Source organism: Arvicanthis niloticus, chromosome 6 (assembly GCF_011762505.2).
Source record: "Arvicanthis niloticus isolate mArvNil1 chromosome 6, mArvNil1.pat.X, whole genome shotgun sequence".
Classification (NCBI taxonomy): Eukaryota; Metazoa; Chordata; class Mammalia; order Rodentia; family Muridae; genus Arvicanthis; species Arvicanthis niloticus.
Genome location: NC_047663.1, coordinates 84,999,432 through 85,023,926, shown reverse-complemented (window position 1 = coordinate 85,023,926; position 24,495 = coordinate 84,999,432). Strand labels below are relative to the sequence as shown.

Genomic DNA, 24,495 nt, shown 5'->3' with positions numbered 1-24,495 from the left:
AAGGAAGGCATTCTTGTCAGAATGACCTAAAACAGGCTCAATCTTAACAAAATAAAAAAGGGGGAGAGGAGGAGAGCCTTTGGGGCTGCTTGGCAAGAAGCTGACATGGGTCAAGGACAAGGAAGTAGGCTTCAAGCAAGAAGTAGGCTCAGATACTTTGGTCATCCTGATAAGCCATTAGAAACAGTGTTCACGTAACTGGGTTTAAGGCCTTGCTTTTTCTTTGACTATCTGTGATTATTGTATTGCTTGTTCCTTGACTATTTGCATCTATTGTATTGCTAGAACCTCTACCTAGAACTGACCTTGATACATGCATGTAATCAAAATGGTATAAAAGCATAAAGGAAGAGGGGGTATAGGATAGGGGGTTCTAGGAAGGGGAAATGGAGAAAGGGGATGATATCTGTATTGTAAATAAATAAAATATCTAATAAAAAAAAAGAAGTGGGGAAGGGAAACCTCTCAGGAATATAGTTATGAAAAAAAGAAGAAATTTCTACAATTTTATTTTAAATTTCAAAATTATTTAGATGTTTGAGTCATGAGAATTGAAATTATATATATGATTTAATATAGGTATTTCAAACTTTAAAAACATTTTGTAATAATATATATTTTCAAGTCATTTTCACTATTTTTACAAGACAAGGAAAATCTAAATCCAAAAAGATGTACAAAGAAAATTATAATTAATAATTTTAAGTGTTCTATTTTCTAATTTTTGGTTCTTAAGATAGATTATTCACATAATGTTCAAACTTCATAGCTAATACAGCAAACAGGTTTAAATTTAACATTCTCTCCTGATAATCGTCTGTTTCCTATGACACAGTTCTGAGAAAGATCATCATTTAAGGAACTTCTGGGTCAGAAACACAGCCACAGCACTGGCTTATGCAGAAGCTCCACACGGGCATCCCACGCATAGTAACGACAGTCAGCACAGCTACCATGCAGTGCCCACTACTGCTGTGGACACTGCGTCTCTGGGGTTGACTTTGAGGACACATACATGATGCTGTGTGATATCTTACAAGCTCCTTTTCCCAATTTGCTTGTAGTTTCTTTCCTTTCCTTCACTTTTGTTGGAAGCTTTGATTCTGCAGTCAACCTATCAACATTAAAAAATATATTCAGAATTCAAGTATGGTCAAGAAAAAGAAATAAATGCCTAGTAGAGTGGGCATCCAAAAGGGGGAGTGCTATTTTATATACACAGGACAAAAGCTATTAGTAGACTCCATTATGATACTACGTGGCTGGCTCTAAAACTTTTTTTTTGTATCAGTAGGCTTAGCTTTTAGAAAATGTTTAATAAATATCTTTAAGTCTGATAAAAGGTCAAGAATGCCCAAGTTAAAGTATTAAGTAAAAGGAGATACCTATCATAAGAACATGGAATACAAAATTCAAAACGCTAAAGCAATATTTTAAGGTTGATATCACATTCAAAAAGTTAAAGTTAAGCACAAAGATTTAAAAAAAAAAAACCAAAAAAACCAAAACAAACAAACAAACAAAAAGAACAAATAAAAACCCTCCAAACTGAGTTTTTATCAGGTGAGTAAGCAGTAACAAACAGTGCAGGAGATGTTTGAAAGAGTCTAAACATTCTTCATGGAAGAGCATTCATTATTTGATTAAAGCAGGCAGTATTCCAGTTCTCAGCAGAGCCCATCTTTATTGTGACAAAGTTAACTTTGAACTGTGTGCCTAAGCTAAACAAGCAGAAAAGACATAAGGTTGGAATTTTGTAAAAAAAAAATTATTTATTTGTTCATTTATTACGTATACAGTGTTCTATATGCATGTATGCCTGCACACCACAAGAGGGCACCAGATCTTATCATACATAGCTGTGAGGCACCATTTGGTTGCTGGGAATTGAATGCAGCACCTCTGGAAGAGCAGCCAACACTTTTAACCTCTGAACCATTGCTCCAGCTAGGTTGGAAATGTTTTAAGTTAGTAGGTGAACTTACATACTTAAAAACAAACGTTCCATGGTATTTTCTTGTTTTGTTGTTGGGTTTTTTTGTTTTAATCAGACAAAAATTTTCCAGTGTACAATTTGAGACCATAGTGGTATGCATCTATGTACTGTTTCTCAAGAAACAAAGGGCAGGAAGATAAGGGAGTGTACCAGACAACAAGGTGCAGTGGCCATCTAGAAATCCTCCAGAGACACCATCAGACAGACATCACAGGCAGTCCCAGCTGAACTCCTCTCAGAACTGTCTGAGACTAGGGATATGCGCTAGAATATCGAGTTTTAATTTCATGTGTCTTATATATTTAAACATTATTTTAAAAATCCACCACTAATCCACTACTACTACTGCAGTAGTAGCAGCTGATGTTTTTTTCTTGGTGAGTACTTTGTTTAGTAGCATTGGAAACTTAGAATCACATGAAGCACAGTAAGAGGCCCTTTGGCATGGGTGGGCTGTGTCTCGCTATCTCAGTTAAATGTCTGATTCTCACTCTTTTGAGACTCGCGTAGCCCTAGCAGTTCCCAGAGAGCTCATCTCATGGCACAAATGGACATTAATATACTCAACTTTTAAATGTATACAGGCTTATTTTAAATACAGTTTCCACTGCACTGCATGCAGACGTCATTCATCTCCTTAAAATTATCTGGCTCCTTCATTTCCTTATGCATTTTTTAAAACTTTTTGTACAAGTGTGTGGGTACATGTGCTTCACCCTATCCTTCCCGTACCTGTCCCTTCTAACTTTGCTCCTGTTTTCATGTCACACACACATATATGAATTTATGCACATATAAAGTCTCGGTGTCACAAATGAGAGAAACACGTCCTGTTGGTCTGAGGCTGGTTTCATTAGTTCAGCACGAGCATCTCCACTTGTATTCATCTCTCTCCAATCACCCAGCTCTGTTGCCTCCGTGGCTCCACTGTGTACATCCTCCACCATGCCTGTGTTGCTGGACACCTAGGCCAGGTCCACACTTACTTCTGTCCTTCTGACCCTGCCGTGTAGCCAGACCTTCCTTCAAGTGCCTGGGCTCCAGTCACTCTACCTTCAACAATGATTCCCTCACATACTCTCCCATACTTTGTTAGTCACAAACTCAATTACCTAGAAAGCTGGAAGCTTTGAAGTTTTGAAATAAAAATGAAACTAAATTAGCTTTAATATTTAAAAATGCCAATCAGGCATCAAAGCCCATTTCTGAAGGCTTAGTATAAATATGAAAAATCATAAAAACTTTTACCTATTCTTAACAAAAAACTTAAGTCTAAATGTTTTAGACTACTAGAAAGCCCTTTGAGAAAGTTGGTTTTTCTTTCGTAGCTACTTTTGAACTGAGAGAAAAACAACAGTACATTTATTCCACCCATTGAGATACTCTGGAATGCTGGGCTGGGCTGTCTTTGCTCTGTGGACTGGGAAATGTAACTGCCTAGCATCACTTGCTGTTTGCAGCCTGATCCTCCTGCAGTCACCTTAGTCTACCTGACCCTCTGAAAAGAACCAAAGGAAGGTCACCCAGACTGCAGAGCTGCAGTGCACAGTGCTCAGACTGCAGAACTCCAGTGCACAGTGCTCAGACCGCAGAGCTCCAGTGCACAGTGCTCAGACTGCAGAGCTGCAGTGCACACAATGCTCAGACTGCAGAGCTGCAGTGCACACAGTGCTCAGACTGCAGAGCTGCAGTGCACACAGTGCTCAGACTGCAGAGCTGCAGTGCACACAGTGCTCAGACTGCAGAGCTGCAGTGCACACAGTGCTCAGACTGCAGAGCTGCAGTGCACACAGTGCTCAGACTGCAGAGCTGCAGTGCACACAGTGCTCAGACTGCAGAGCTCCAGTGCACACAGTGCTCAGACTGCAGAGCTCCAGTGCACACAGTGCTGGGAACACAGACAGAGCCACATGGCACAGTGCAGGCAGTGAGAAAGAAAAGGTGGAGAAGCTGCTGGCAGCCAGGTAGAAAGACACACTGACCTGGGAGAACTGGGGGTGTTCTCACTTTGTTCATGTAAGGCCTCAGTGTTGGCTGGATTATCCACAAGCTTCACACACTTCTCCTTCTTAGGCTGTGTATCCAGATGCAGGCTCTTATGAGGAGAGAGGCTGGCTGGCTGTGTGCATGAAGAGGCTGGCTGCATGCATGAAGAGGCTGGCTGTTTCCACTGCACAGCGTTATCTTTTAAGTTATTAAGACAGGGCTCCTCCTCCCTCTGAAGTGGGAGTCTAGAAACTTCTTCCCCAGTGGCACTGGCAGCAGCTGTTTCTTCTGGGGTGGTTATATCAAATGGCAGCACCTCACGTCTCTTTTTGAGTACAGGTACTTCAATTTTCTCTGAAAAATTGTCATTAAAATATATGCTTATTGAATAAAAACAAAGATGGCAACCCAAGGAAACTCAGTGAGTTATACATGAACTCGCTTCCCTTTTTGGTACTCTGAAGATACACTTTTCTCTTTGACAAAATATATACTTTTAAGTTAAATTTTCATATAAGTACATATTGCATGTTGAGCACCTCACACACATTATGTCCCTGTTTCCTTGGCTCTCCCTCCAGCCCCCTTCATTCTTCCATTTTCTTGGCTCTCCTCCTGCCTCCTTCACTCTCCTGGTCATCTTCACTTCCGATTCCTTCTTCTGTCTTTACCCTGTCTCTCTTACAGTCACTTTTCACTGTTGTTTCTCTGGTCCAGGAAAGGACCCAGGCTTTACCCTCACTGAACTCCAGCTCTGGCCCCACACACCATCAACTCTATCTTGTAAGGCTATCTGTAGCGTTTTCCTTGTCAATTCTGTAATATATAAAGCCCAGGAATGACCAGGATGTGCAGGTGACAGCAGGAAATCAGGCTGTCTTCCTGAAACCTCTGGAAGGTAAAACAGCAGTGGCTGAATCCAGGAGTTCTGGTTCGAGCCCCACACTGCAGCCAGCTGACGGCAGGCAGTAACTTCTCTGTGCTTCCATATCTTTAAGAACAGCAAACCTGCTTCATTCAGTCCTGTCTTGTAGAGATGAGATGAAGGGTGACACTCTGAATATTGGCAATGTACGCCTACTAGACTCAGCTATAGAATATATTCAGACTCTAGCCACTTCTGTGATACGTGTCTCCCTAGTACCAACCACATCCTGCCTCACAGCAGCTACTGCAGAGCTCTATCCTTATGGCCTGCTGATCCCCTAAGAGGGTCCCACAGCCATTTGCTCTAATGCCTTTCTCCCACCAACACACAGATGTGCCCTTTCATTTTCACAATCAGAACATCAGCAGCCTGAGGAAGGCTCCCTGCTCACACTGCTGCTTTCAGAATAGCAGGCCCCCAGCTTTCTTTTGCACTGTGCTTCTGAATCATCCTGACCCCCCACTACCTCGAGTGTTTGCTGGGTTGGCAGACCTTTGAATTACCTTTGGGTAATTCTTAATCAGGGGAGCCTATTGGAGTCAAAGAGAAAAAGGATAGAGAAAGAAGCCTTTTAAAAACTATATATATATAAAAAAAAATCTTCCTATTGTCAACAATCTCCCCCTGGTGGTGAGACTTACTATAGTTCCCAGATATGATTGCAAACAGTTAGGCAAAGGTAACCTGGTTAAGAATTCTTAAACTAAAACATGTTAACCCAGCCTTTTGGGGAAGAGATGGGTCAGAACCACAAAATTCCTACATTTCTTAACACCGACTTTCTAATTTTCAATTTACACACAATAAAACCCACTATTTGTAATATATAAGTTGCTAAGACTGCATAGGTAGGCTATTTCCCGAGTAATTAGACTTAGTATATTTCCCCCATCAAAATGTTTTTCCTTAAAAATAGAACTCTTGAGCCAGGCATGATGGTGCACACCTTTAACTCCAGCACTTAGCAGGCATCAGCAGTAGGCTCTCGAATTCAAGTTTGGACGACACAGTGAGGTTTATGCTCACCAGGACGACAGAGAGAGAACCTGTCTCAAAGTTAAGTAGAAAGAAAGAAAAAAGAAAGAAAGAGAGAAAGAGAGGAAGGAAGGAAGAAAGGAAGGAAGGAAGGAGGGAGGGAGGGAGAAAAGGAGGGAGGGAGAGAGGGAAGGAGAGAGGGAGGGAAGAAGGAATCCAAGATGAAAGGTGGAATAAGATGGTAGAATCTGTGTTTCCATCAATTATCCTTCCAGAGTCTGAATAACCATGCACTCAAAAATACTTAATAGAGCTCACTCAGCAAACCAAAATTCAAAAGTAAGACAGTGAAGGCTCTGGACTCCTCCCCAACCAACACACACACACACACACACACACACACACACACACACACACACAGAGTGACTGAACTATAAAAGCTTCTCCACCTCTGTGATTCCCCTTTCCCCAGCCACTATTGTATCATGCACAGAATTCAGTGACTATGCTCAAAGAAAGATGTGAAGGCAGAGACATTTCACTTTCTTGTCATCCTAATTCACTATATGGGGGTTTGAATCCTCCACTGTTCCACAGGGGAGACTACCAGGGGGCTTTTCTACTCCAAGTAAGAGAAAAACAAGGAGAAAACAGGGATTAATATCCAGATTTTGACAGTAGCCCTTTGTCCCTACCAAACATTCCAAACAGACTACATATAGGTTCCACACCGCTGAAGGCACAGGCCACATGGCCTTTGGACTTGAGTGTGTGACTGGCTCTCCCACATCCTGGATGCCCTCTTATGAACCGTCCCAGGGTGGACCCTGTACCAGTCACAGAGCTATCACAGAACTGATGGCTAACCTGTACTGAGAGTGACTTCTAAATGCTGAAGTGGAATATCCGAAGTGGGCTCAGTTTCCAAACAAACAACAACCCCACTGCCACCAAAACAGTAAAATAGAAGTCACAAGCAAAGAGAGATGGCAAGGAATGCAACAAACACCTAATTCATCAATCCAGAGATACATCCAGGGATGAAAAAGCCAAGGATGGAGTGCCTTAAAAAGGGTAAAACAAGGTACTGATGACAGAACTTAAGACAGGCATGGGAGTGATCTGTTGGACAAAGAGCTTAACCATTTTAAGAAAATCCAGAGAACTTCAAACCAGATGCAGATAACGAAAAATATAAGGAAAAATAAACCAGTGAATGAAAAATGAAGTAGATGACATAAACCACAGAACTGATGAACCCAAGTAAAGAACAGCAAGTCTTAAAGACAGGCTGTTTAAAAACAAAGAAAAAGAAAATGAATGAGAAGGAAGAAGAAAACGTCAGCGGTTTAAGAGACACCATCCATGGAAACGCAGGTGCCACCGGTACCAGAGACAACTAGAGAACGACAAAAAGTGCAAAGTTTATTCAAAGAAATACCAGAAAACTTTATAAACCCAAGATATGTAAAAAGATGGGAAAGTCAAAAGCCTGGTCAGACCCCAACCAGAGTCACTCTCAAAGGTCAAAGACCTTCTAAGAGCAGCACAGGGCGGGTGAGGGAACGGCAGTGCCGCAGCAGACTTCAGAGTACTGAAGGGAAACGCTGCAGGAAAACCTTTCCCAGAAAAGCTAAAGGAATTCACGTGACTAGATCTGTCTTCCAAGAGAAAAGCTAAAGGATGCTCAAAAAGAAAGTGTGAAGATGCTAATGTGCACCATGAAACCATGTGAAGCTGGGGTGGAGGGAAATGGCTCAGTGGCTGCTCCTCCAGAGGACCTGAGTTCAATTCCCAACACTTCCACGGCAGCTCCCAACTATCTTCAAGTCCAGTTCTGGGTTATCTGACATCCTCTTCTAACCTCTGCAGGCACCAGGCATGCACATGGTGTACAGACATACATGCAGACAAAACACCCACACACGTGGAAATAAATAAATTTGGGGCGGGGGAGAAGCAGCATCTAAGGGTTTAACACCTGAAATGCTTAGAGAGAATCCTTGACTATTCAAGGTTGAGAGCCACAGCCCCTGTGCCCTCAGCAGGAAGATTTTAAAAACACTAACAAAGGAACAATTCCAATCAATTGTTATGGTATAAGAGAAATATAAAAAATATTTGAATTTTGACAACAAAACTAAAAGCAAGGAGAGAAATGGAGCTAAGTGAAGGGGTTTTTGCCTTTGTATTTAAAACTGTCACATTTGATTCAATATAACTTGTCTTAAATATCAAGGTGTTCTTTATAAGCCTCATGGTAATTAAAGTAAATTATAAGTAATTATAAGTAAAAAAGTTAAAGTCTAAGGCATGGAACCAGACATAATAACTGAGAAACATTACTCAGCAGTGAAGACAATAGGAGAGAAGGAAGGAAGAAAAGGCCCACCAGAAAACAACCAGTGATGCGGCAGCACCAAGTTCTTGGTGATCAGTAATTGCCCTGGATGAAGATGGATTACATAATCTAATTCAAAGACGGAGTGGTTGAAGGGATCACAAAAACAAGAGCAAATGATGCTGCCAACATGAGACTCGCGTCATTTACAAGATATGCAGAGGCTAAAAATGAATGAATAAAAATGTAATCCACCAGAGAAGTGAGATATTTATGTCAAGTCAAATAAACCTCACATCAAAACTGTAAGACTGGGACATTAAAGAATGATAAAGGAGCCCAGACCAAGTCTGTAGCATAACTATAAAGAGAAGCACACCACACAAGTATGATCAAATCTGCATTAGACAGACTATGGGACAAGCAACAACGGCAGAGGCAACACCCCACTTACAGCCATGGAAGTCAACCAGACAAAGTCAGCAACACTGCATTTCATGTGCACTCTAGACTTCAATGGAGCTGACACAAACTTACAGTTGTCTATCCAACAGCTGTAGAATTCCCATCTTCTCTACTGAATATGAAGATTACATATTCGGGAAAAAAACAACTCTGAACAGAAACAAACAAAAAACAAACCCAAACCAGGGCCTCATCAAATGTTTTCTGACCCCAACGAAACCAGCAATAGAAGAAACACTGAGTAACAGAGCTGAACAGAAAGCCGGGAAGTAACCGAGCCACCAACACACAGCTCCTATGTTCACAAAGTCAAAACATGCAACAGGAAAAGGAGGACTTCTTCAATTAATTGCGCTAAGAAAACAGGGTTACTGCTGCATGAGTTCGCTATGAAGACCTTCTAGAGGGGACCTGAAAGCATAAGCAGTCAAAGCAAAAATAAACATGAGGCCGAACCACCCTAAAATTCAGTGACAGCAAAGGAAACAATGAAGAGAAATTTACACGATGGAAGGAAACGTCAGCAAACTGCACATCTGATAAAACATTAGGATAATTTATCAAATTTATACAAAGTATAAAAACCACAAAGCTAAATACCTCACAATCTGATTTTATAAAGGGCAAAATAGGGGCTAGTGAGATGGCTCACTGGGCAGTTGCTTGCATCTATCTGAATGTGACTTCAAGCTCCTGGAACTACAGAGGTAGAAAAAGGGAACCAGCCTTATAATGTTGGTGTCTGATCACCACACACATGCTGTGGTGTGTAAGCACACATACACACAGGTACACACTCACATGCAAGAAAAATAAATGCGTGTTTAAAAAGTAAATATTTTGTGATCTCCTTCACCTAGGAGCGCTAGCAGCATGACAGCCACACTCAAGTCAACAACAGCATACTGTGTAAGGCAGAGTTAGAAAGAAAACTTTCAAAGAGGTTTCCCAACTTCAAAGGGATAAAAAATAAGATATTCAACTTAAATCATGAATAGTTCTAAGATGTTTCTACAGGGATGGATAGTAACGTACCTTGATTTGATCATTATACAATACATACATAAATGGAAACATCACAGTGCACCCTAATAACTGTGTCCAATTACTATGTGTCAGAAGAAAAACAATCAGAATTCTCAATATGAATAGCTCTTGAGGTAAAAACTACACCTTCTCAGCATTTCTGGTGGTGAGTCCTGGGACACATGACTAGTTTCTGGTCAATGAACTGGCAACAGACAACATCTAAACAGCTGGGATCCTAACATGCACAGTACGCCATCAGTTCTGGAATGCTCCTCCAGAGGTTCATCAGAAGGGGAGGAGGATGAGCTGAGGGAGTGGGGAGGAGAGGAAGAACCTAAGCCTTGCTTAGTTCTTCCATAAACAAATTTAACTGGTCTAGCTCCCAGTATCAGCTGCTTCAACAAAATGAAACTGAGTCGGGTATGATGTCACACATCTATAATCCCACTCAGGAGGCAGAATAAAGATTATGAATATGAGGCCAGTGAACTGCACAGTGAGACCCTTCCTCAAAGTAACTTCAAAACTCTTTGGGACACCCTGAGATGCTACAATCTTAAAGGAGTAAAACTCAAGTCCTTGCTATTCAGTATGCTGAACTCAGATATCCTAAGAGAAAACATGATTATATTCATGTTTATGTGGTAACAAATCCTCTTAGTTTTCCTATACATTTGACAGCTACACTGTACTACAGATCATAATAACAAGTTGGTTTATAGTGACGGTGATAAAAAGCTACAAACCCTTGGTGTCTCAGAGCTACTCCGATCTGAAAAGTGAGAGCCTACAGAACACACCTTCGGGTTCATACTTCAGCTTCAGCTCATCGACCCTAGCTCTCAGCTTCATGTTCTCACTTTCTGAGAGCTGTAGGTGTCTTTCGTTTGCAAACAATTTCCGCTCAAGATCCAGGGCCCGCTGGCTCTCAAGTAACGCCTTCATCCTCTGGATGGACAGCTCACCCTTTATGCTTTCATTTTCTTTGCTACAGTAACGGGAAAGAATAATTAGAGAATATAAAAATAATACATGCCACAGACATGGTGGAATAAACCTTGTGCCTTAAAAAGACAGTTTTTTTCTGAGATTTTAGCAATAAAGAAAAGAAACAATGAACAATTAAATAAGTCCTAACAGTGCAACCTCCACAAGACTTTTATGAATCTTTTAAACAGAAAGAGAAAATATTTTTCCCAAATGCACACATGCATTAAGTTTTGAATTATTTGGAATTTATTCTTAAATTCTAATTGAGAAACTTAGAATCCCTTTCACTTACCAACTAGATGCTAAACATAAAATATATATGTTATATAAACCCATATGCTGCACAGATATTTTATTGACTTTCTTCTGAAAATTTTTGAAAATTAAAAACAAACAAAAAAGAAATCAGTACTATTACTATAAGCAAGGAAACCCCTTCGTGTGTGTATTCACAACCGCAAATACTTACTTTAGTCTATCAAGCTTCAGCTGAAGTAAGTCTGCGTAATAGGTGCTGTCTTCAGGAGTATGAGCGCTGTCTGAGGTGGAAGGCTTAGATTCCATACTGCCGCAGACGTTCTAGTGAAAGCAAACACTCTTGTGACATGAAGCAGACGGCAGACTAGGTTTGCTACAGTGGGAGCAGCCACCACTAAGGAAGTGCTCATCAGTTTGAGGCTGCCGTGCTAACAATCATCCTCCTAACCCAGCTGTGGCAGCCCCCTTTCTCACATAAGGAAAATGGCTCAATTTGACATGAACATGAAAATAATACATGTTTAATTCTGAGACTAAGGCTCCCAACCACACCAATCCTGAAATTTAGAATAAGCCATAAAATGGAAAACCATGGAGAGGAAATCCTTTAAGGTACTTTTGATATCCCACCCCCCAATTCCCAGTACTCAAAAAAAAAAAAAATTCTTTGTATTTCTGGTGGGGGATGAGGGGGAGAGAAGGTGCAAACTGCAACCAATTTTATAGGCTGCAGAAAGCCCAATTCTCCTAATTCCAAAGTAAGTATAGTGTGTGTGTGTGGGGGGGAGTCATGCATTAGATAAAAGCAAACGTAAAAATAACTAGAGCATTGTGAAGAAAAAAAAAACTAAGGGAAATAAAGTCTAAAACTAGAAGTAAAAGCAGATACTACAACCCTGCTGCTGTAACTTAAATAATCTAATACTGCTCTACAGAGGTAAACCAACACCCAGAATGTGTCGAGAGATGCGCGCACATGTAGCAACTTGGTAGTTGATAAACCTGCATCTCACTGGGGCCACATTGAACAAGTGATGTTGGGACTGAATTCACATCATACATACAAGGCTGAGGTAAGACTGCTGTGAATTCAGGAGAATTTAAACACTGGGTCGACCTATACAGAAACTGAAAGTTCACTGCATAATAAACCATGGAAGCTAAAAAACATTGAAAACTTTAATTCAGAACTTGGCTATGCTTTAGAAAAGATGTTACACATACCTTAAATTTCTCCAGTTTACTAATTTCCCCTAAAAGGTGTTTTATTTCACCATTCTTCTGTTCTACCATGGCAAACAACCGTTCCTGCTGCTCAAATTCTGTTTGTGATCCCCTCATCCTCAGCAATGTGGAGATTTGTAACTAGAAAAAAAAAAAAAATCAAACACATACATCAATCAAAACTGAGATCCTGGGAAACATATTTCTGGTATAATTACTGTTTGGTGCTCCAGGATTTGAATTCATGTTGCAAAGTAAATAGCTCCTTTTCATCTCATAACCTGAAAATACTGGCATTAAAAGTTTTGTGGTGGGGGTTGCCGCCGCCACTGCTGCCATCGTGCCAGCCCCACAGGTCTCAGTGAGGTGGGTGACTCTCCAGGATGGCAGACAAGCCAATTTGGGAGCAGATTGGATCCAGCTTTATTGAGCATTACTATCAGTTATTTGATAACGACAGAACCCAACTAGGCGCAATTTACATCTATGCACATGCCTTACGTGTGAAGGACAGCAGTTCCAGGGAAAAGCTACCATTGTGGAGAAGCTATCTAGCCTTCCATTCCAGAAAATTCAGCATAGTATCACAGTGCAGGACCATCAGCCTACACCAGATAGCTACATCTTATCAGCATGGTTGTAGGACAGCTCAAGGCTGATGAAGATCCCATCATGGGTTTCCACCAGATGTTTCTATTAAAAAACATCAACGATGCTTGGGTTTGCACCAGTGACATGTTCAGGCTTGCCCTGCACAACTTCGGCTGACCTCCTCCTGGCCAGATAGTCACAATGTTTCCTCCTCCCTCTTCCCAATCCTATCTCACTCCTCCAGATGCTCCAAATATCATACACAAACGAGCAGGGCCGAGGTGGGAGTAGGTGCAGTGCGCTTCTGTCACCACGGTGTTGTGCATGGTGTTTGGATGCTAGACTAGTTGCATCTGACAGGAAAAGTTTGTGTTGTACCAGCGCATGCCTTGGAAAGACTTAAGTAATGCGAAAGATTGTCGGTTTTTGGTTTTGTTTTTTTAATCTACTGACAAGTTGCTCTAGTAACCCAAAGAAGTGAAGGAGAAAGCAGCTGCCTCACCAACTGCCCAGATATTGATTTGTTCAGATGTTTCAATGCCTCATGATACAATAAAAACCACAAAAATTTTCTTAACAACAACAACAAAAAAAGTTTTGTGGTGGATATAACTTTGAAGTATTTATTTTGACTATCTTTTATGCTTATCTGAAGTCTTTAACACATTTATGTGTCTGTGAAATGTACATTAGACTACATGCTGTGGCCCGGCAACGTGCCATTCTGACAGTACATGAGCCTGGCCACACCATGCCTGCTACTCATCGCTTGAATTACCACCATGGGTCTACTGGCAATTTCCTAAAATTTTTAATTAAATGGGGAAATTGTTAAGTTAACTACAGAAATAAATGACAAAGATGGAAAGGTGTTTTCCTACTGCTAAGTCCAGGACAACTCTAAGAGGCGTGTGGTAGCTGCCATCTTCCCACTCACACCCGGAACCAAGTCCAGGACAACTCTAAGAGGCATGTGGTAGCTGCCATATTCCCACTCACACACGGAACCAAGTCCAGGACAACTCTAAGAGGCCTCTGGTGGCTGCCATCTTCCCACTCACACCCAGAACCTAAGACCGCATCCCAAGTAGCTCCTCTAGCTCCCAAGGTCGATCGCTGGATCTCCTCACTGCTTTGTAACACTTACAGAGCAGACGAGGGGAGCCTGTTAGTAATCCATTACTTCTTTGGCAGCACTGGGCAAAAGGGAGGAAGGGTCAGAACCAGAATAGGTGGAGACAGGACTGTTTTTTCTCGGTGCTATAAGCTTCTCCATAACAGAAAAAGAAGCCTTCCAATTCAGTCTATGCAGACTTAATGAGCGGCAGGGATGAAAGGCCACGCACAGCGCAGATTTCAATAAAGCCTGGGCTTTCATGTGAGAACAGGTGAGAGAGTAAGTCTAGACAAAGCAGGAAACAGTGTTATCAAGAAGACACTGTGAAGACACCGTGCTATGAGCAAAAAATAAACTCTCACTCATTCCAACTCGACAAGAACGACTCACTGTCTACCTGGCCGCATCAGTGAGAAACTGATGAAGCAGTCAGCACCTGCTGTCCCAAGATTCTTTTTTTTTTTTAATAAAAACTAAGAATCATGCAAGTGTACAAATAATCATGTGAGTGCACTTTCTGAAGGAAATGTCTCCTGCATACACTTGTACGCAGTGCTAGGACTGAAGAGCTGGAAGCCTTTACCAGTCTATACATACCTTCATCTTGTTCATCTGATCTCTGGTGAATGCATTTTGCTTCTTCATTGACTGATATTTGTCTTTCATCAAGTTGAGCTGGCGTTCCATGGCCACCCTTCGATCCTCCACCTGGAAAATATTAACGTGCTTGTTCCTGTAGAAGGTGAAATGCCAGTCTAGTCAACTCAGGCAGGAGAACGATTGCAAGTACCTCTGCAAACAGAGAGTTTCCTTTGCTGTTGGGGTCCGCCGCCTGCTGGAGTGCGTGACCCAGCTGCACCTGAAGATCCTGATTTTCTATGCGCACTTTCTAGATGGAGAAGAAACCAGTTTCAGTCATGGAGCCCAGCAGAGGGCACGTGGCTTCTAACCAGCGTGGCGGCCCTCATCGTACCTCCAGGGCATTATAGTAGGAGACCGCTTCCCTCTCTCGCTCCTCTTTGTCTTCTTTAAGCCGGTCGACCTGGTGCACTAAGGAAGTGTTGAGACATTCCAGCTGCTCTTGCTTGTACTGCAGTTCATTCACCTCTTCTTGGAGGGCATTCTATTCAACAGGAACAGACATAACTTTTCATTCAGCAGTTGATTCAGTATTTATTATTGGTTCCCAACCCAAATTTAAAACAAAAAAACAAACAAACAAAAAAAAAATCAGAAAACATTCAAAGGCTGCCAAGTATATTTTAATATTTTTTTAATCAGAGAAGCAATAAAAATACCTTAAAAATGCCCCCTTTTCTTGTGAATTTTAAGTTTTAATTATCTTTAGTTGAAATGAAAAATCCATATTGACATGCATTTTAATTTGACTGTACTAATATTTTATATTGGGCTTTTAAGATCCAAACTCAGGACAAAATAAAAGCCTATTAATGACCCCAGAGTTTCTATAATATAAAAACTGCCTCATATAAGCATAAAATAGAAAATTATTTTATGAATGAAGCAATCCTCCTGAAAGTTTAGCAGCATGATTTTGGTTACATCAAAAGCCATTTCAGGCCTCAAACCGGTTCTTAAGAACAGTGACAAGAACATGCAGAAATAGTCTAAAGTGAAACAAGAAAACATCTGAGGTATAAATTACCTTCACACCTTCCATTTCAGTTAGCTCAGTCTGAAGGGCCAGCAGCTCCGAAGACACGCTATTGAGTACTCGCTGCTCAGACAGTAGCCGGAGTTCTTCTGACTTGTGGGAGAGAAGTTCCCCCTGGTGATCCAGCTTCTGCTTCAGCTGCTTTTCACTAAGCCTTGCTTCATCTAATTCCACTTTCAGATTTTCTAACTAAATCCAGAAAAGAGACAGAAAGATTCACAACCTCCAAACTCAAAGGTTATTTCCTTTCTGAAAGCCATATTTAGAGTTCATACCGACTTTCCAGTTGCTTCTCTACAGAAATGCCCCGTATCTGAGTGATGTGAGCAAAGTAACTCTTCCCTCCCTGACCTGTAGTGCTGGGAACTGACTGCAGGGTCTTGAGTTTTCAAGTTTGTCAGGGGCATCTCTGTCTATACACTGAAGGCCTGGGATCAGCCATAGGCCTGAAGACAGTGGTAGGCCTAACATGCATGCCTGCTAGCACAAAGTCTTGGTCTCTGTGGAAAAACACTAGAACAGATGGCTAGAAGCTATTGTAAACAAACAGTTTTGGTAGATAGTTGCCAGGCTCTAGTCATAGACCTTGTAGATAGGTGACCTTGGTAGATAGTACCAACTTAGATTAGGACAAGTGAATCATAGGCAGAGTCATAGTGTCCTGTCCCCTGAACCTTCACCCAGCTGACACACTGTTCTGGAAGATTTCTGTATTCCCCCTGAACACCTACTCTCCTGCATCATCCCCTTCCCCACATCCTGCCTTTTTGTGTATATAACCCCTGTGTGAAAAAGTAAAAATTACAATCTGATCAGCCTATAGACAGATCACCTATAGACATATAGATCCTATATATATGACATATATATATCATATATATGTATATATATCCTATATATATGACCTATAGACAGATCAGCCTATAGACAGATGTGTCTTTGCCTGCTTACCCCCCTGCTCTCTTAGGTGATCTCCCTGGACCTCTGTTTAATATCCTGCTGGCCAGGACACAAGTTAAATATCTCTCACCAAGTTAGATCGCTACCCACTAAGGGTATTTTCAACAAATTCAGGAATAACCCACGCTAACCATCCAAGGAGATCCGGTGTTCTTAAAAGCAACTGAAGATGGAAGAGCTAACCATGAGGTATTTGTACCTCATGGAGAAGGGCAAGTACTCCTCATCTCCAGCAAAGAGGAAGAGAAAGAGGAAGAGGATGAGGAAAAAGAGGAAAAAAAGAAGAGGAAAGGAGGTAGAAGAGGAAGACAAAGAAGAGGAAGAAAGGAAGAAAGGAGGAGAGAAGGAAGAGGAGGAAGAAGGGGAGGAGCAGCAGCAGCTGGGGTTTTGACAGTGAATGGGGTCACTGAACAGCTGCCTACTTTGTACCTAAAACAAAGCCATCGTATACGGTACCACTAGACCAAGTACACGAAGCCCAGGGTTTCCTGACAATTTGTGCTTCTTATTTTGTCCAGTTTTCTCAGTTTGCCTAGACATTAGCATCCTTGTCTGTCGTAATGGAGATAACATTACCTCCTTCCCAGAGTTCTTGTGAAGACTCGATCATCCATAAACACATTACAAAGTTTCACCTCTAAAGCACATTCCCTTACCGGGCAGGACGCTTTGTACTGCAGCACATACTCACTGTAGGAACGCTGCAGGGCTAGTTATCTTACAAGGTGAGCCACACCACATGCTGTACAGAAGGCTACAATGGTCACTAATATTACAAATATTTCAAATACAAATATTCAGCTACCCAATTTAAATACTTAAATAAATTACTGCAAGCACTTAGAAGACTAGTATGTACATATACAAATTCTTTAATAGTTTGTTTCTCAGTGTTTCCACTCAGAACATTAAGACAGAGAAACTTATCTTAGTGGTTTTGCAGAGCTGGTACTTAAGCACCCCACCCACCCAGTACTTACTGCCAGCCATGCAAGCACAGGCTAGCCTCCTGTGAGCACAGATGCAAACCTTGTTTTCCAGGTCATTCACTTGCTGCCTGTGGCGTCTGTGGAGCTGCATTTCTAACTGCTCCAGCTGCGTTTTCTGTTGCTGTTTCAGGGCTTCACACTCACAGCTCAGACTTTCCAGCATCCGACTCTTGAGCTCTACTTCTCTTTGAAGGGCATACTTCTCTTGGTTATAATTCTGAAAACACATTTAAACACATAAAGCCCTTCACTCATTGGAGATTATTAGTTAGCACCATAAGCTGGTTCATACCTGTTTCATTTACTGCTTTCCAAGGGACAACCACCTGTCAAATTAGGACTAACATAGCTAATCTGTCATTTATTTTTTTGAGGTGGAGGCAGGGTTTCATGCATGTTCACGTGGGGAAGCACACATGTCTATGTATGTTACTGTAGGAGAAATGACAACCTCAGGTGTTGTTCCTCAGGTAATGACCACCTTATTTTTGGGACAAAGTCTCTCACTGACCTGAAACCTGCCTGCTGAGTAGGTAGGAGTGATTGCCAGTGTGCTGAGCCCCAGGGATCCACCTACTTCAGACTCTCCGGAGCTGGGATGGATAACAATAAGACACTGTTGCAGTGTGTCTGGGAACTATACTCAGGAAAGCATTTACTAAATGACCTATGAGCCCAAACCCAAAAATCAGTCTTAACAAACCCCAAAAGGTATATTTAGAGATGTCAGGGATCTCAAAATACTTAGTTGAGAGAAGGAAAGGCACTGATCCCAGGAAATTACTGACTATTGCTTTCCAATCTGTGGTCTCTGCTGCCCTGAAAACCAGCAGTGTAGATAGTAATGGAGGATGTAGTTTCTAGATTTCAAAATCCAAAAGAAACCTCATACTGCTAAGTGTTAAGGATTTCCTAAAAAATTCTTGCTCTTGGCTAAACAACAACTGCCATGGTAGTAAGTCTTATCGCACACTGATCAAAAACTAAGAATGTGGCTGATGATTAGAACAGTAAGTTATTGTTTATTTAATATAGTACAATAACAGAATCTTTCCATAATTAGAATCCACTTGAGAAACAACAAGAAAAAATAAAGGGACCTTTGGTGTCACTAGACCAGAAACACTGCAACCACCTCACAGAGACACTCAGCCCTCCTTCCCAACAACTATTCATTCTGTGCATACTCAAAAAGCTAACCTCAAGATCCATATAAACAAAACACTCAGCAACTTTAAGCCACAGTGACTGGTACTGAGGACAAGGGAAGGTTAAGAAGAGGCTTCCTAAGGGAACTGTTATAGGAACACATTCTCAAAGCAGCAGGAGAAAACGCTCATGGATGCCAGATGCTGTTCCACATATCAACTCGTGCCAGGCATCCGGCTCAGCATTGGACATCACTTGCATCTTACCTGCTGGGAACCCCTGCCTGATGGTTGGACCCACAAACAGTACCTACATATACAATGCCCAGCCACGCACAATATGCAGTATTTGACCTGACAAAATTTAACTTTAAATTTGACACAGTAAGAAATTAATGATATAACCAATAATAAAAAGAACAGTTTAAAAAGTTATATGTCATTTTTCTCTCAAAACCTTACTATACTATATTCACTATTCTTAGATGCTAGATAGTATAATGTCTGTGTGAGGAGATGAAATGTGACAGGTGCTGTGTAAGGCACATGACATCGTGTCAGATGACTCACGACCTTACAAGACAACAAGAGGAGCAACATCTGCTTCAGGTGCTCTGGACAGTGACTCGTGTCCCAAGCAGGATGTGACCCTCACAGATTTATAGATTATCATTTTACATAAATTATTTATATCTAGGATTGTCCATGTATTATTTATGGACAACTATAGACAGGGGAAGTATGTTAAAGTCCTTGATGGAGGGACAGCAATTGCTGCAGTTCTCTATCAAGGAAGGATGAGCCCGGAGCATGACGGTCTATATCAACCCCTATGGAAAGAGAAACAAAGGATACTTTACCAGCACTCAAATGTTCCTGGTAAGCATTACTAGTTGATAATGAGATGTTCTTCCTTGACTGCTTTGAAAAACAGAGAAACAGATAAAAGGAAAAATACTGAATACTTTCAGAGTGTAGCTACATTTACAAAATAAGCATAGACATGCTATGGCTAAAAAAGTCCTGTAGTTCTTTGTAAATTTTTTTTTTTTAATGAGATAAAGCAGGGTAGAGAAGGGATTTGGGAGAGGAATGACTAACAATGAAAGTCTTGAAAAACTACTATAAAAGCTTCCTAAGATGTACACAGCTACAAAAGGGGGGTTTAATAGTATCACCATATAATTCTGGGTAGGTGTAATACCTAAACCAGACCTCATATACTAGCAAGTAAAACTCAACACCAGCAATGGGTTACATATTTTTGAGTTGTTGGACAAAAGAGTCCCATAGATGCCTTCCCCCACCAGCAATATTGCAGACTACTGTCAAGGTTATTGGTTGTCCTCCACAAGTTGCCATAAGACCCTATTACAAGAGACACCAACATGGAGAAATCTAGCTTCACCTGACTGGCTAGTCAATGTACTACGCACAATACCTGAGGAAAAAAGTAATAACTGAACTCACTCAGCTAAAAACTGTGAGCTACAACTTAATGACTTCCTGCAAGTTAGGCCTGCTGGTGCAACAGTGGCTGGAGTGTAGGAGAGCAATCAGCCACCTTCCAACTTGGATTTGATCCCCATCCTCTTCTGCCAGAGGAAACCCAGACCTGACACTGCCAATGAAGCCAAGAATCTGAGGCCAGACAGGTCATGGGCCCTCGGGGAAAACCTGTAACTATTACTCTGCTAAAAGAACACAGATCTCCTCAAGGTTCAGGGGTCCACTTGGAAGCAGGGGCAGAAAGACTCTGAGAGGCAGAGGTGGTAAATAATGTCAAGGAAACAACACTTTCCAGACACAACAGGGCAGATGCGCATATAAACACAGAAGCTCTGATAGCACACTCAAGGCCTTCATAAACAGCCAGAGAAAATCTCAGCTCCCAGTCCTGGCCAAGAAGCTATTTGCAACTGACAGCTGTTGAGTGAGGGTAAAATCAGTTTTCTTCAATGCAGTGACACTGGGTAAATCAACCACACCCTAGGACACGTCCCATTCCCAGGAGCTGTCAGCCAACACAAACTGAACTCCATGGTTTTGTTTGTTTTTTTAAGGAGAGGGAAGTTAGGTGGAGAGGTAGAGAGAATCTGAGAAGAGTTTAGGGGTGGTGGAAGAACATATCAAAATATACTGTATAAATTTTTCAAAGAATAATTTAAAAATTAAAACAAAACAAAAAATAAGATAAATAAAATTCAATTAAATTAGGGGAAAAGGCCAGAATTATTTTTATCATTCTCCCCAAAGTTCTTCTATTTTAAAAGAAACCTAAATTTCATGAGGTGTTTTCAAAACAATTGTGCAATAATGACTTTGTTTCCACTCTGAGATGTATAATCTTTGTTTCATCACTTGGCGTTGAGTACTTATTAAGAACAGTAGTACTTGGAAAACCAGCTATCATTAGTGATGTTTACCTATTATATTTATAATTCTGAAATTCAGTTTTAAAACACTAAACATTTAATATTAAACTAAAGTCTTGGTGAAATGCCATGGAGCACTCAGAGGTTTAGAACTATAAAGGAAGTGAGGTGACAAAAGCAGAGCATGGACTGAACACCACCTGGCAGTAAAGGCAGCAAGGAAAGCAGGCTGAACTCAGAGCCAACCAACTGCTGGAAAGAGCATGGACATTCATTTAGTTCATCCCCCTTCTCAATGCAGCAGGGTAACTTTAGGTCTTCAAAAGAGAACTGATAGTTGCCACATAAAACAAGTTTTTAGTTCTTAAGCACATCCTTGTAAACAGGTGTACGGAATCCTACCTCGGCTGTGGCCATCATTTCTTCATGGCATTTATCCAATTGACTCTGCAATTCCGTCTGCCTCTCCAGTAGCTGTAGGCCATACTGTGCAGCTTTCAGCCGCTCGTCTTCACACTCTTTGAGCTTTTTTCGAAGAACTGTGATATCTGCCTCCATGTTTTCTGTTTTCAACCTACTGTGAAGACAAAATACAACTACTTGAGCTAAACTTGGAACTAAATGTAGTGACATCAGAGCAGGAGAAGAAACAGTACTGCCATATAAAACCAAAATGATAGTAGATAGCACAGTAGGTAGTGAGAAATGGCCAAACTCTACACAACTTGCGAAGGTAAAGTCAATACAATTTTCTGATAGGCAGATTCTGGGAGGTTAAAAAAAAAAAAAATGGATGTAAGGCTTCTGGCCTGAGCAATTACTGAAATGGAGCCATCCTCAGCTGAGGGACTGAGGTAAAGAATATTACAGGGAAGAAAGCTAGAATTCGTATTTTGAGTATGACATGGTTAAGCACTTGAGTATGTTGGGCTGAAAATACAAATCTGGACAGTGCCAACATTAAGTCCTCACATTCCCCATCACTAGAAGACGAGCATGACTGCTGACGAGTCTCAGAACCAAAGGCTGTTATGAAGGAAGACCAGAAGTACCCTCAGGTAAGACTCAGGAAGTAAGCAGAAAGCATTTAATAGTCTGGGAGCCAAAAAGACAAAATTCCTCCAGGAGGTAGAAAGGAACCATCATGGCAAATGATACGAAGGCAAATTAGGTGAGAAACTGGGACCTGCAGGGCGCTGGCCCTAGGTGCTCTGCTGGAGGAGTGAGCCGAAAGCCTGGTTGGGATAGGTTTGAGAGAGAATAGCAGGCGATATGCGAATGTGGCTAAATGACAGAAAAACCAGAGTGGAGCGCCAAAGCCTGGTGCGCTAATCACCTTTCAGTCCAACCTCTCAAAACCACAACCTGTAAAGTGACAGGAAGCTCTGTGGATGAGCTAGCTACCTGGGTTCAAAGCTCACTTCCACCACCAATTGGCTACATCAATGTGAAAAAGTTTGGCCGGGCAGTGGTGGCACACGCCTTTAATCCCAGCGCTTTGGAGGCAGAGGCAGGCGGATTTCTGAATTCCAGGACAGCCTGGTCTACAGAGTGAGTTCCAGGACAGCCAAGGGCTACACAGAGAAACCATGTCTCAAAAAACAAAAACAATAACAAAACAACAAAAAAAAGTTTGGTGAACATCTTGTTTCATCTACCTTAACAGATGCTATAAGAAGAGTAAAAGGCCTCTAACTAGATTGAGAACACACAAATTCTGACTAGGTATCAACAGAAATATCATGCGAGCCAAATGGATTTTAAACTTTCTGGGGCTCACATTTTCATGAATAAGTTCGAGTGAAAACATTTAACCCAAATACCTAAAATGTTACTTACCACTGCAATCTCTAATCATTGGATAAATGAATAAACAAACAAACCCACATGCAAAACCTTCAACCCAAACGTTCTCCTGCCTATAGGATGCACAGGGATAAAGATGGAGAAGAACCACTGACTGGCCCAACTTGAAACCCATCCCACCAGAGAGAGTCAACCCCTGACACTATTAATGACACTGTGCTATGTTTGCAGACAGGAACCTAACATAACTGTTTCCTGAGAGGCTACATCCAGCAGCAGATGGAAGGGGATGCAGAGACCCATAGCCAAGCATCGGGTGGGGCTCTGGGAGTCTTGTGGTTAAAATATAAGTGAGCAATCCGAAGGGGTCAAGGCCACCACAGGAAGACTTACAGAGTCAACCAACCTGGGCCCATGGGGCCGAAGACTGAACCACCAACCAAGGAGGATGCAGGGGCTGGACCTAAGCCCTCTAACACATTTGCAGCAGATGAGCAGCTTGGTCTTCCTGTAGGTCTCCTAACAATTAGAAGGGGGCTGTCTCTGACTCTGTTGCCTGCCATTGGATCCCCTTCCCCTACTTGGACTGCCTGCCTGGTTGGGAAGTGCTTACTTAACCCTGCTGTGACTAGGCGTCCCAAGGAGGTTGGGGGAAGACTTCTCCTTTTCTGAGAAAAGAGGGTGGGGGTAGTGGAAGTAAGGATTTGTTGGGGCGAGAATGGGAGGAGCAGAGAGAGGGGCTGCAATTGAGATGTAATGTGAATAAAAGATAAATAACAAGTAAAAAACAAGTGAATGAGATGCTACAGTGAGACTCCGTCGGGTGCGTGTTACATATCTGCAACAGTTAATTCGGGCTGAACCACTGGCTAGGGGGTTAAGGTACTAGAGAACTCAAGACTCGGAGGTCACAGAAGAAAACAGTGACAAGACCATCCAGCACCGTTTATCTCTATCTGCAGTCAAACCCGCAGCGCAGCGGTCCGACTGAGAACTACACCGACCCGGACCGCAACTCCGGAGAACTCAGGTTCCGGGGGAAACAGGCGTTCCTCCTGCGGCCGCCCGATGCACCCTTCCCGCCGCTCGCCCTTACCTCTCTCCTCACGCTTCCTGGATGCTGCAACCGAAGGCCTGTCCAGAGAGCACTGGGCGCCCAGACTGTGACACTAAATCCACCTCAGCACAGAAACACCACCGAATTCATTCGGCCGAAGCACTGCTAAGTAAGCGCCGGAGTTTTTGAATACCGTTCCCGCGAGAACTCGCGTTTCTCACGAGGTGTCTTGTCCAATCCGCGCCTCCGGGGCAAACCAAAGTCGCGTCTTGCAACGACTGCGCATGTGCATGCTATGCGCCTAGGCTTTTGGGCGTTTCTGCTGGGTAGTTTTCCTGGGAGCTGTATTTACTGCCTCTGCTGTTAGTGAATTGTGTTTCTCAGGTTTGTTTGTTGTCGTCTTTAGCAGCGCCAGTGTCGCCGGGTCGGGAGGTAATGTCAGCCCCATACTGGCCCGCCTGCAGTCGCCTTTAGTAGCTAAGGCGATGAGTCTCACCGGGGCCAGCACAGTGCCACATTCACTGGGATCCTCCCAGTTAGACCCGCGAACCACCCTGCCAGTTCCACGGAATCTTGCCCTTTCCA

The 24,495-nt window shown here is 42.1% G+C and overlaps 1 protein-coding gene and 1 pseudogene across 1 annotated transcript; one reads left to right on the top strand and one right to left on the bottom strand.

Moving 5' to 3' along the window:
- Positions 1-566: 566 nt before the first annotated feature.
- Positions 567-24,154, bottom strand: Spdl1 (spindle apparatus coiled-coil protein 1). The gene is made up of 12 exons (XM_034506391.2): positions 23,950-24,154; positions 21,450-21,624; positions 17,565-17,741; positions 15,567-15,764; positions 14,874-15,023; positions 14,691-14,789; positions 14,498-14,608; positions 12,193-12,333; positions 11,180-11,289; positions 10,521-10,708; positions 3,979-4,336; positions 567-1,114 (listed from the first exon to the last, which is right to left on the bottom strand). Exons 2-12 carry the CDS (start codon positions 21,603-21,605, stop codon positions 967-969), a joined length of 1,836 nt encoding a protein of 611 aa, XP_034362282.1. The 5' UTR covers positions 21,606-21,624; positions 23,950-24,154; the 3' UTR covers positions 567-966.
- LOC117711018 (nuclear transport factor 2 pseudogene) lies at positions 12,495-13,219 on the top strand (annotated as a pseudogene).
- Positions 24,155-24,495: the final 341 nt, after the last annotated feature.

Coding starts and splice junctions, on each gene's coding strand:
- Spdl1 (XM_034506391.2), bottom strand. CDS start 21,605: ATGGAGGCAGATATCACAGTTCTTCGAAAAAAGCTCAAAGAGTGTGAA. Junction 17,742..21,449: donor AAATGATGGCCACAGCCGAG/GTAGGATTCCGT, acceptor ATGTGTTTTCAG/AATTATAACCAAGAGAAGTA. Junction 4,337..10,520: donor GCTGAAGTATGAACCCGAAG/GTGTGTTCTGTA, acceptor ACAATTTTTCAG/AGAAAATTGAAGTACCTGTA.